General features: G+C 37.3%; 1 protein-coding gene across 2 annotated transcripts in view; it reads left to right on the forward strand.

The window, feature by feature from the left end:
- COL14A1 (collagen type XIV alpha 1 chain) overlaps nt 1-13,478 on the forward strand; it is a 246,208-nt gene that overhangs the window by 13,169 nt on the left and 219,561 nt on the right. For both annotated transcript variants that reach the window (XM_020964970.2, XM_020964971.2), the window contains one exon: nt 3,090-3,215. In XM_020964970.2, the coding sequence (XP_020820629.1) occupies nt 3,128-3,215 (88 nt within the window). In that variant the 5' untranslated portion in view covers nt 3,090-3,127. The remainder of the gene's footprint in view (nt 1-3,089; nt 3,216-13,478) is intronic.

Raw genomic sequence — 13,478 nt, forward strand, 5'->3', positions numbered from 1 at the left:
TTGGCTTCCTTCAAGTCACAGCTAAAATCCCATCTTTAATCCTGAGGGCAAGGGCTGTCTTTTGCTTTTCTTTGTATCTCCAGTCCTTGGTACAGAGTAGGTACTTAATAAATGCTTATTGACTGACTGACTTATTTGGACATTTTACTGATGCCTCCTCTTTTGGTTGTATAAAGTATTGGTCTAGGGTAACACTGAAAGTGATTTCTTTTGTGAAAGTTGTCAAGTGTGTCTCTCTGTCTCTTTCTTCAGCTCCATCTCATCTCTTAGCTATCTCCAAGAATCAGCTTATATATCCACTCCTACAGGATACTTCTCCTGATCTTCCTAATTATTTGTCTCCCTCCTTCTTCTAATTATCCTGTACCTACTTACCTATTTACAGATTATATCCTTCCAGTAGAGTGTCCCTGTGGGCAGGGACTGTTTTTGTTATCTTTGTATCCATCCCAAAGCATAGTGGCTTGCATGTTGCAGACTTGAAATAAATGTTTGCTGGATGCACTGGGAGTGACTTAGGGACACAGGGAATACAGGGCAGAATCAGGACTCAAATCCAAGTCCTTAGAGGCAATTTGATATGGTGGAAAGAGTTTTGGATTGAGAGACAGAGGAGCTAGGTTCAAATCCCAGCTTTCAATCAATTAACAAACAATTATTAAATGCCTACTATTTGCCAAGCACTGTGCTAAGTGTTGGAAATACAAAAAGCCCTCAAGGAGCTTAAAATCTAAAGACGTGGGTTACTTGCTACCTAGGTGAACTGAAGCAAGTCATTCAACCTCTCTGGGGCCATGTTTTCTCATCTCTCAAATGAGAGGGGTTGGCCTAGATCAGGCATTCTTAGTTTTGTGTATCCTGTTCCACCTTGGCAGTCTGGTGAAGCTTATGGACTTCTTGTCAGAATAATGTTGTTAAATGCATGACATGAAATATAGAGGATTACAAAGGAAATTAGTTGTATTGAAATAGTTATAAAAATGAAAAACAAAACAAAACAAATTCTTGGACCCCAGATTAAGAGCGTCTGGATTAAATAATTTCCAAGGTCCTTCCAAGATCTAAATCTATGATTTTTATGACTCCAAAGCTAGTTTGGTTTCCATTACGCCAAGCCTCAAGTTTACAAATCTCTGATAAACTAAGGTATGCCAAAAGATGAGTAACTGATAATGATTTAATGTGTAAAAAGAGTCAAGGCATTAATCCAAGGGAATGATCCTTACTAAATAAGGACTTCAGTCTTGGTAGCTGGCCACAACGGGTAGTGATTTATGAGTGGGGACGCCTTATACTTGCACCTTTCAGATGGCATATGATAGTCAAGTCAGCAGACTCAGAAAGTTGGCCTTGACCAAGCATGAAATCATGTTATTCCACACTTAAGTCTAGAAGGAATTTGTGGATCAAACAAACAAACAAATAAATACAAGAACTTCAGAAAGGGTTCTCTTGTTCTTTTGTTTCAGGGTACTTTTTCCTCTTTACTAGCAGGCAGTGGTATAAAATTTAATTTTTGGACTTCCAAACAATTTACCTATTTACTTTTAAAAGAATCCCTGTCTGACCTGTGATGTCTTTAAGTATCCTTACCTTGTACCTTATAGCACCCACTTCTTTGCTGAATGCCTTAGTGTGGCTAGGGTTACTGGAGTATTAGCTGTGTATGCCCTGTTATGGCTACCTATCTCTTATTCCTTCATTTCTCCCTGAAACAGAGGAAGCAGTACAGACATTTTTGCTGAACTTTTGGGGAAGGCCTTAGGAGTCCTGATCCAAAATAAACTCTAACAGAGTTTTGACTTGCCTTTTAAGTAAGTACTAAGCACACATGCTTTTTTTTTTTTAATAAACTACTCCTTGGCTTATTCTTATAAATGAAAATAGCAAAACCTGCAGAAGCTTTAGAAGTGAGCTACAAATTGTTAGACAATAAGATCTTTGAGAATTGTTCAGCCTGGAGAAGAGAAGGCTGAGGCCTGATTCAATAGCAGTTTTCAGGTGTATGAAGTGGACTTTGCAATCCCAATTTCAAAAAGGCACTAAGTAAGGCAATATTACATATATTTTCTGGTAGAAATGGAGGCAATATTTACCTAGCTAGAGAGTGTCCAAAGTAGGATTACCAAGATGGTGAAGGAATTAAAAATCATGTAATATGAAGATGAGTTGAAGAAATGGGATATTCATCCTGGAGAAGGGGCATTTGGCAGAGGCCCAGGGACATGTATAGATGTCCACCTGCCTGATGGTGCTGTAGAAGAGATTTCTATTTTCAGTATAAGATTTAGACTTGATGATCTATGAGACTCCTTCTAATTCCCCAGTTTCTATAATTCCATCTTTTATTTCTACGTAAAACAAGTGACTAATATCCCTTTCATCCCAATGACCTGAAATCTGAAGCTTATACAATATCTTTGTATGTTCTTCTTTTGATCAAGTGTTATATTTAATAAGATAACAGGTGAAGTGGCATACAAAATAGACTAATGGCCTTGGAATCAAAAAGGCCTGGGTTTGACTCATTTCTGATACTTAAAAGGTATGTGACCATGAGCCAGTATGGTTTTCTTCCTTTCTGAACTTCAGTTTCCTCACCTCTAAAACGGAGATAATAATACCTGCAATACTTATCTCATGGGGTTGTTTGGAAGCTCAATTCAATTCAATAAACATCTATTAAGCACCTACTATGTGTCAGACACTGTGGATAGAAAGTCAAAAACAAAATTCTCTCTGCTTCCAAGAAACTTCTGCTCTAATTGAGGTATACAGCACGCACACAGATAAGTAAATGCAAAATATATGCAAATTAAATCCAAAGTAATTCTAGTGGCAGGTTATAACAACCTTGAAAACCAGGAAGGGCATCCTGGAGGTGACCCTTGAGATGAGCTTTGATGAGAGTTCCAACAAAATAATGTTTTTGAGGCATTTTGTCAATTGCAAGATGCTGAGTAAATGCCAGTTGTCATTGGTTTCTTTTAGGGGCCTGATGCAATCATTTGACGTGTTCTATTAGTATGGCTTTAAGTCAGTAGGGTATGTTCAGTTGTCTGAAATGTTTATGTGCTCTATGTTTCTAGGTTTGCCGAGACATCTCATGTAAAAGGCAGGAAATAAGATGAAGACTTTTCAATGCAAGACCTGGTGCTGGCTGCTTCCAGCTTTGGGGGCACTCGTCCATTTCTCCAGCTATGTTGAGGGTCAAGGTAATTGAAAACTTTATTATGTTCTGTATTGTCAGCTAAATCCCACCCCCTACACACACACACACACACACACACACACACACACACACACACACACACACACAGAGCCTTTCCCATGCTGGTCCTACTGTTTTATTTATCAAACTCTGTTTATCTGTGTTAAGTGCCAGCTGTGCTTCTTTTTACATGTCATTCACACTATTGAAATGTATCCTTTCCCTCAACGGTGGGGACTGGGTAAAACAGATTTTTAGGTATGAGCTGCCTTTGTGGTAGATGGAACCCAAGCCAAAACAGAAGACTACTAATAAAACTAATGGTTACTAGTTATTAGTTAATGTGTAGCTATGTTACACAGTATATAACTAGTAAGTAATACAATGTGCAACTAGTTATACTAGTTAATGTGTAAATGTAACATTAGTTACATTTTGCTGAGCTTGGAAATCTAACATTTCCAACTTGACGTTGCAGCTGAAATCGGGGGTGTGTTGCGGGCGTGAAGGAAGCCTTGCTTGAATACATGGAGGTAGGAGAGGACCAACAAGATTAGGGAATCAGCAGTAATCTACTTTGGCTAGTGTGAAACAGACTTATGTAAAGTAAAGCTGAAAAATCAGGTTGAAGTCAAATTGTGGAAGGGCTTGAATAATAGGCTCGGGAATTTCTCTGAAGCATCAGGATGAGTTTTAGCTGTGTTAAAAGGGGAAGGATAATTGCCAGCACCTTGATTCCTTCTGATCCAGATGGCTTAGAGCTGCCAAATAACTTGTCCTTAAGCTATATCCATGCTCTACAATAGAAACCTCAGATTCTAACCACTTCACCCTCCCCTTCCCCCTTAGAATTAGTAGGTATAGTAAATAGAATGTTGAACTTAAAGTCAGGAGACTTGAGTACAAATTGCCCTATTGTGACTATGTGTCAGCCTAATTTTCTTCATCTGAAAAATTGGGATGATGACACCTTAGGAGCAACTCCACAGGAATCAGGTGAGGTAATGTACGTAAAAGTGCTGTGGAAACCTTGAAACAGTTATTATTAGACCAAATGCTAAGCACCTGAAGTTCCTTTATATATTTAAACATTGCTAGATTAGTTTAGTTATGGTGATTCACAGGACAACTGAATACATTTCACAGTTTGCCTTCAGGACACCTATTCTCCAGAATGGAACATTCTCTGTGACATTTCCAGGTACTACTTTATCTGTTTTATATGTACCTAGTTACATATCATCTCTCTAATTAGAATGGCAGCTCCTGCAGGCAGGGACTATTTTTGCCTTTCTTTGTATCTCTGGTCCTTGCAGAGTGCCAGGCACATTCTTTCTTTTTCCATTTTTTTTAGGCAATTTGGGTTAAGTGACTTGCCCAGGGTCACACAGCTAGTTTGTGTCAAGTGTTTGGGCTGAGGCTGGATTTGAACTCAGGTCCTCCTGACTTCAGGGCCAGTGCTCTATCCACTGTGCCACTTAGCTGCCCCCAGGCACATTCTTTCTGAAGAACTTTGGAATTGATCAAGTGATAGGGGAGATGCTGGCAAAGGACCACCTAGCATGGTGTACCCAAATCAGAGAAGGTGCTATGCTCTATGAGCAAAGTAGAATTGCAGTAGTTCAAAAGAAACACAAAATGTGCAAGTTTAGAAATATCTCCACCCCAAATGTTCACGTGGACTATTTATGCCTGACCTGTGGTAGAGCGTTCTAAGCTCTTGTTGATCCGATCAGCCACAGTCGGATACACTGCACCTTGACTCCAACATAGTGATGTTATTTTAGTCCTCTTTGAAAATGAAGGACAACAACCAGTCCATGGCACAGTGCCAGGCACATAGTAAACACTTAAATGCTTGTTGATTGACTGACTGACTGTGCATATACCACAAGCCGTTAGAAATCAGAATAGTCACTTCTGGGGGTTGGGGTCAGAAGATAAAAAGAAAGGCAAAAAGCACAGTCTCTGTCTTTAAGGAGCTCATATTCTAATGGAGGAAACAATATGCCAACACTATGTATATACAAGATCTATAGATACTAGAAAATTTTAGCCAAACTAAGACCTGATTTATAATAGTTTTCTTTAATAAACATAGTCATGTAGTGGTGATCTTGAAGAAGGGATAAATGTGATTTTTCTACCTGTATTAGAATGAAGGCAGCATGGTATAGTGGAAAGAACATTGGCCCTAGCCTAGGCTAAGATGGCCCCCGCATGGGCTCCAATCCAATCCTTGTGTGGCCTTGGCTAAATCACTTTCAGCTCTGGGCCTCAATTTCTTCATCTTTTTAGCTTTAAATCTGTGATCTGTGAATGGCAGGCTTGTTAGAAAGTTCCTATGGGCTAATTAACCAATTGCTTACAAGCCTCTCCCACTTAATAGAAATTTTTTGGGCTGGGCCTTTTGTGCCTCGAGGAATAAGGAGGCAAAACAGCCTCCTTGGCTTTCTCAAAGGATCAGCCTGGGCCCCATAAACAAGGCCTCAAACCTATCAAAGATACTTAATACATGTTTATTGAATTTCAGTATCACAGAAAGTCAGAGCTGGAAAGTACCTTTCAGATCATCTAATTTAGCCCCTCACTTTACAAGTAAGGACATTGAGGCCCAGAGAAGTAGAGCATTTTTCCTATGATCACACAGCTAATAAGTAACAGAACAAGACTGCAGTTAGGTAGCACAGAGGATAGGAATACCAGACCTAGAGTCAGGAAAACCTAAGTTCAAATCCAGTCTCAGACCCCAGCTTCATGACCTTGAGCAAATTACTTAAACTTTGTCTGCCTCAGTTCCCTTATTTCTAAAATGAGGATCATAATAGCACCTATATTCTAGCATTGTTGTGAGATAAAATGAGATAAGCTTCATAATCAAAGCATATATAAATACTATATATTATAATTGAACTCTTCTAACCATGACTCCAATTTTTTTTCCAAACTGAAGCTAATATTATATTGGATTGTTGTTTAAATGTGTCACATTTTTATAGCAATTTATGGTTTATAAAGTACTTTCCTGCCAATAACCTTGTAAGGTTATTATAAGTATTGCCCATTTTACAAATGAGAAAATGTCTTGCATTGGTCGCACAGGCAGGAATTATTATTATTATTATTATTATTATTATTATTTTGGTAAGGCAATTGGGGTTAAGTGACTTTCCCAGGGCCACAAAGTGTCAAGTGTCTGGTCTGAGACCAAATTTGAACTCAGGTCCTCCTGACTTCAGGCTTAGCTGCCCCAACAGGTAGGAATTATTAACACTGGGATAGGAACCTAAGTCTTCTGACCTCAATGTTCAATATAAAATATAAGAAGTTCTCATCAAGATTGAAGGGGTTAGTACCAATTTTCATTCATACACATAATGTTCGTTCTTTTTAAATTACTAATTTCCATAACAGTCAATTGACCCTGTAGAAGAGATGAGGAAGCAGTCACTCATCTTCTTTCAGTAGGGAGGAGGAAGGCCATAAGGGCAGAATGTGGCAGACATCAGCAAACTAGATCACTGTATTGGTAGGTTTTGCTTTTCACTCTTTTTCTTTGTTATGAGGGCGAGTTTTGGGGGTTAGAGAGTTGGGTAATATATGGAAATAACTGTATTGAAAAACAAGAGACATTAATAACATTTAAAAAGTAACTTAATAATTTCCCATTTTTAAACCCAATATATATTTGCCCACACAATCCCTTGTAAGACACTTTTTCTATTTAAAGGGAAGCAGACTTCAGTGGTCCAAGCACCTCAGTTATTCTTACATTTTTCTAGCATCTCTCTTTCCATTCATTCAGTGTGCTGGTATTGGGAGCTCTGGATTCATGCTAGATATGATAATGTGATTATATACTCGTGATGAAAGAAAGATGGCAAAACTTTCCCCCAACAAGCTGTTTTTGGTTCCAGTCTTGTTTAGCTTGGATGGTTACAAGAAGGAATTCCTGGAGGTAATAAACCCTTTCTTTGAATTCAAGTTAGCTCCTACTTAAACCTAAAGCCAGGGCTGGTACCACAAATATCTCAGTATGAGATACCTTAAGCGAGGTATTGACACACTTGGGCATGCCTGGAGAAGAAGGGAGTTCAAAACCATGTTTTATAAGGACTTGGGAAATCTTGGCCTAAAGAGGAAAGTGTGCAGAATGTAAACCACTTTGTAAATTGTAAAGGACTGAAAAGACGCAAATTCATATTTTGATAAGAAAAAAAAGACTTATCATGATAGTTTTCTTCAATTATTTGAAGGGCTATAACTTCAGAGAGTTATTAGACTAATTCAGTAGAGTTCCAGAGGACAAAATGAAGATAAATATGTGGAAATAACAGTGAGGTAGATTTTGGTTCAATTTAAGGAACAATTTTGTAACAATTAGAGATGTCCAAAAATGAAATATCCTCTCTTGTTGTGTAATGAGTTTCCTGTCCTGGGAGTTTTCAAGCAGAGAGGCTGAGCAACCATATGCCAATGATGGTTAGAGAAAATTCTGATCTAGGATAGGAGGTTGGAGTAGATGATTTCTAAGGATCCCTTCCAACTCTAAGATTTTGGTCAAGACAGGCAGTAGGTAATATTTTCCTTTTCAGTATTTCTATAATCTTTGCAAAATTTGAAAACTCATTCAAAACATATTATCACTTCCAAAAAATACATGTAAAGTTCCCAGCATGCTCCATACTATGTTTAACTCAACAACTACATTGTTCTTATTTGTGAATTATTTTGGCAGTGCTTTTGATAGAAGAATGGCATAGAATCTAACAAGCAGGGAAGAGATAGCAGAGGTTATAACCCAATGTTTGAGTAGGAATCCTTTCCATTTGTTGTTGCTGTTCAGTGGTTTGAATCACATCTGACTCTTTGTGACCCTGCTTGAGGGTATTCCTTTCTGTAACATCCCCAAAATGGGTTCATCAAATCTCTACTCGAAGATGTCAGGTAGGAAGGAACTCATTACTCCCAAGTGAGCTCATTTAACTTATAAATAATTCTTGTTGTTTAAAAGTTTTTCCTTTGAACTGAATTCTACCTCTCTGAGACTTCTATCATGGTTGCTCTTGTCACCCTGCCCCCCAATTAATAAGCTCTAATGTCTCCCATTTACCTCCAGAAGGGCGTATGAAGTCCTCTGTTTGGCACTTAAAACTCTTCACAACTTGGCCTCTTTCTTCGTCTTATCTTCTTATATCATTAGTCTTATATTATATAATTATACATTATTATATTATATTATATTCTTATATTGTTATCTTCTTATAATGTTACTCCCTTCACACACTCTCCAATCCAACTACATTAGCTAAACTGCTATTCCTTGAACATGGCACTACATCTCTCACCTTGTGTGTTTGCATTGGCTATTCTCCATGCCAGGAATACTCTTCCTCCTTTCCTTACCTTTTGTTTTCCCTGGCTTCTTTCTTTCTTTTAAAAAATTATTTATTTTATTTTTAATTTGTGAAATAAAACAAGCATTTCCATAGCACAGTATAATTTAAAAAAGATCTTTGCATGTGAAACTGCAAATCTACTATGTACAGCTTGCTATTCCTTTTAAATATATAACAGTTATCATGTAAATGTCTTTTTTTTTCTCTTCCCTCCCACTGCTTTAGAGATGGCCACCATTAGACACAAATAGGTCTGTGTGTATGTATGTATGTATGTATGTACATATATGTGTGGTATGTACGTATATATGTAAAATTATTCTATACCTACTCCTATTTATCAATTCTTTCTCTCAATGCAGATAGTATCTTTCTTCAAATGTCCTTTATAATTAATTTGAGTATTTATAATAGTCAAAATAACTTAGTCACTCTAAGTAGTTCTTAAAACAATATTGCTGATACTATATACAATGTTGCATTGGTTCTTCTCTTTTCACTCTTCATTATTTTGTGCAAATCTTTCTATGTTTTCCTAAGATCATTGAGGTCCTCATTTCTTATAGCACAGTAGTATTCTATCACAATCATATGCCACAACTTGTTTAGCCATTCCCCAATAAAGGGCATCCCTGCAATTTCTAGTTCTTTGCCACCACAAAGAGAACAGCTATAAACATTTTAGAATACAAAAGTTCTTTTCCTTTTCCCCAATCATCTTTGGAAATAGACCTAGAAGGGGCTTTGCTGACTCAAAGGGCATAGGTAGTTTAATAATTCTTTGGACATAATTCTAGATTGCTCTTCTACATGTTTTCCTGTAGTCCCCAGCTTCTTTCAAGATGGTTCAAATTCCACCTTCTTCAGGAGACTTTTCTTAGTTCTGTTTCCCCTGGCTGCTATTGCTTTCCACTTTGTGATTTTCTTTTGTTTACCCTGTATCTAGGGCAGCTAGATGACTCAACAGATAGAATGCTGGACCTGGAGTTAGGAAGACTCATTTTCTTGATTTCAAATGTGGCCTCAGACACTTGCTAACCATGTGCCCCTGGGCAAGTCACTTAACCCTATTTGCCTCAGGTTCTTCATCTATAAAATGAGCTGGAGAAGGAAATGACAAACTAGTTCAGTATCTCTGCCAAGAAAACCCCAAATGGGGTCATGAAGAGTTAGACATAACTAAATAACAATCACCAGGGTAAAACACTTAAAATCATAAAGTCATACCATCCTAATGTAATGTCATTGTAAAAGAATGATATAAGAGTGTTTAGCAAATGTATGAGAATCTGATCTAGACCTCCATGTCTAGACTGTCATTTATTTTGTAGGCAGATCTCCTGCTAAAGGTGATAGCAGTTCTTTAAAAATTAAAATGGCTGAGCCCTTGAGAATGGAGTTTTGATGGTGAAGTAAAAGACAAAGTAGAACTCCCCTACTCTTGTATTGGGTGGGGATTCAGTAGACTGACTTCCAGAAATTTTCTCTTCTATTTAATTATGCTTCTCTTAAGCATTTTCTCATTAAAGTTCTCTGGGATAGAGGAGTGATTTTCTAAATAAATGTTCATCTCTGTGAGCAACAAGCCTAGCCCTGTCACTATGAAGAGGTTAATGAAAGGGTCCTCCTTGGCCTTCCTCCCAAATTTCCCTCAGGAATGAAGTTAATATATTTTGAAGAGCGTGATTTGGCCCGAATCCTGCAGTGTAAGCCTGACTCTGTCATGCTAGGGATGAAGGTATTTTCTTGTTCTTTTTCTTGGATGTGTCAGAAAGCACATTTTACACTCTTTTTTTTTTTTCCTTCTTGAAAGGGGAAAATTAGGCTTTGCACAGACACCGTTTAACATTTGAGTCGAGTCCATGCAAGCATTTGACTTCTCTAGGAAGCCAAGTACAGGTATTCAAAGCAGCTCCTTTGTGCTCACAAGAGACACCATCACGTGCCTGGTACTACGTGAATTTTTGTTTCATGAAATAAGAGTAATTATTTTTTCACTTCATTTACAGAGTATTTGTCAGTATTGTGGCTCCTTTCCTGGCACAGGTCCCATGAGCATCTGTAGGAAAGTGTGATTTTTTTAGGACATTATATGGAAAAAATCTATCTATATGACCATTTATGCCTTTCTTTTTTTTTTTCTTTCCTTCTTTTGCTTCTTTCCTGAGACAAAAGCCAAAAGGAAATTCAAACTTTGTATAAAATTATGGGTTTTTTTACATATTTGTGAGTTTTAACATTCATATAGGATTGAGATTGGACTATTGATTTCATTGATATGGGGATCTCCCAGATGAGAAAACTCTCTCCACCAAGGCAGGTCAGCACCTTCCCTACTATATATATTCTTAGAGAATTTCCTGAAGCAGAGGTATCAAACACATGGCCTGCACAGATTAAAATATAATTGGGAAATTTTTTAACAACATTAATAAAAGTACAATAGAACATAGATAATGTTAACATGTGCTTTCTAAAAGTATGAGTTTGGATTTGAACTCTGATCCTCCTGACCCCAGGGCCAGTGCTCTATCTGCTGTGCCACCTAGCTGCCTGAAGGAATTTATCTTCTAATGGAATAGAATTGGTTCACATTAGTAATCCTAATGAGAGAATATGAACCTCAGAGTCATCAGAAGCTGCGTTCAAGTGCTGCCTCTGAAACCTATGAGCCGTGTGATGGTGGCTAAGCTTCCTATTCTCTCAGTTCCCTGGGCAACTTTTCAAGGCCATACTTTATAGATGAGCTGTCTATCTTTATCAGTGGAGGGTTTTCCATGCTGGAAATTCTCTACAGTAATGAAATTGTGGGTCCGAATGAAAAATAAGTAGCTCTCATGGTACTGTATCAATGTTCATTTTATATACAGGAATATAAATAATTCGTATAGGAATTTGTATATATATATGTGTGTGTGTGTATATATATATCATGAAAAAAAATATATGTTTACCACTTACATGTATATAAATACATACACATATATACATACTTTTACAGTATATATATATGCTTATATATTTCGATATATGTACTGCAAGCATATATATACATACACACATATATTATTTGTATAGGAAATATGTTGACTAAACATCAGAATTTCAATCATGAAAAAAATATATGTTTACCACTTACATGTATATAAATACATGTACATATATACATACTTTTACAGTATATATATGCTTATATATTTCGATATATGTACTGCAAGCATACACACACACACACACACACCCTGCAGAAAGTGCAACTCCAATGGGCTGGCCGCGTTATTTGAATGAAAAACATATGCTTGCCAAAAAGACTAGTTTATGGAGAACTCACATAAGGCAAGCATTCACATGGTGGTCAGAAGAGATACAAGGACACTCTCAAGGTCTCTCCTAAGAACTCTGGAATTGATTGTGGGACATGGGAGACACTGGCACAGAACTGCTCAGCATGGCATGCCCACATCAGAGAAGGTGCTGTGTTCCGTGAGCAAAGCAGAATTGAAATAGCTCAAAAGAAACTTGAGATGTGCAAATTTAGAGAACCCACCCAAATGTTCACTGGATTATTTGTGTCTGACCTGTGGTAGAACGCTCCAAGCTCATACTGGTCTGATCAGCCATAGTCAGACACACTATACCTTTGGTCCTCTTTGAGAACAAAGGACAATAACCACACACACACACACACACACACACACACACACACACACCCCTTCAGCATGTTTTCTGAAAAGATTTTGTTATTCATAGATTAATAGGTAATTTAATATTAATAACTTGAAAATAAGAATTGATAGAGAGCCAGCTGGCTTTAGAGACTGTAAGACCTGGGTTCAACTCTAACATGTCACAAATATAGACGAGATGATCCTGGATGAGTCACTTAACTCTCAGTGAGGAGCCATGCAACTCTCTCTGAGTTGCAGAGTAGTTTCTAATCTGCTTCCTCATCAGTTCCTTATACCAGCGAAATCACAGGTCCAATTCAAAAAAAGAGAAAAGATGGAAAATAAGTATGGATACAAACATGCATTCATTTGTGTACCAGTGCCGGGTAGAATTCTGATCTTTAAACTTATAACCTTGACTGCTTTCATCAACAAGGAGACAAGGAATCGCCATGAAAATTTCAAGGCATTTTTAGCACTAATGAAATCAAAGGAACATAGCACATCTCCAGTATTCTTCAGGTTGATTGACTCTGTGTTGCTGCTGGCCATTCATTTTACATTCCTGAAAAACTATTCAATGAGCTCTAACCAGTGATTGCTGTCAGTTCACTGACTCAGTTTGTTTTAATGAGCATTTTTTTTGGCAAGAAGTGAACTTTTCTTCATATAGTAAATATATATATATATATATATATTATAAATATATAAATAAATATATTCTTCATATAATAAATTCAAATAATAAAGTACCATGAAGAAATGGATTCACTCTTCAGGCTGTTGACCATATATTTGTTGTTGTTAGGTTTGGTCCAAATGTGATTTCTTCAATGTGGAGACTTGTCAGTGTAGAAACTTCTATTGATATAGATAGGAACTCTTAGAGTGTTACCTGGGACTACTCAGAAACTAAGGGAGTTGCCTATATTCACACAAGTATTTGTCGAGGCATACTTTGAAACTAGTAGGCTGCTCTTATACCTGCTATGTTATTAAGTATAACACACAAATGCAACAAAGATTTACTAAGTTAATACTATGCATAGAATACTGTGCTAGGTACTAGAGAGGGGACATAGTTTAGATGAGATGTGGAATACATTTGCAATAGGTTAAAATCTGGTAGGGGTAGCTAGGTGGCCTGGAGTTAGAAAGACCCCCATCCTGAGTTCAAATCTGGCCTCAGACACTTAATGA

The sequence above is a fragment of the Phascolarctos cinereus genome, unplaced genomic scaffold, assembly GCF_003287225.1.
Source record: "Phascolarctos cinereus isolate Bilbo 61053 unplaced genomic scaffold, phaCin_HiC Scaffold_4;HRSCAF=312, whole genome shotgun sequence".
NCBI classification, from domain to species: Eukaryota; Metazoa; Chordata; class Mammalia; order Diprotodontia; family Phascolarctidae; genus Phascolarctos; species Phascolarctos cinereus.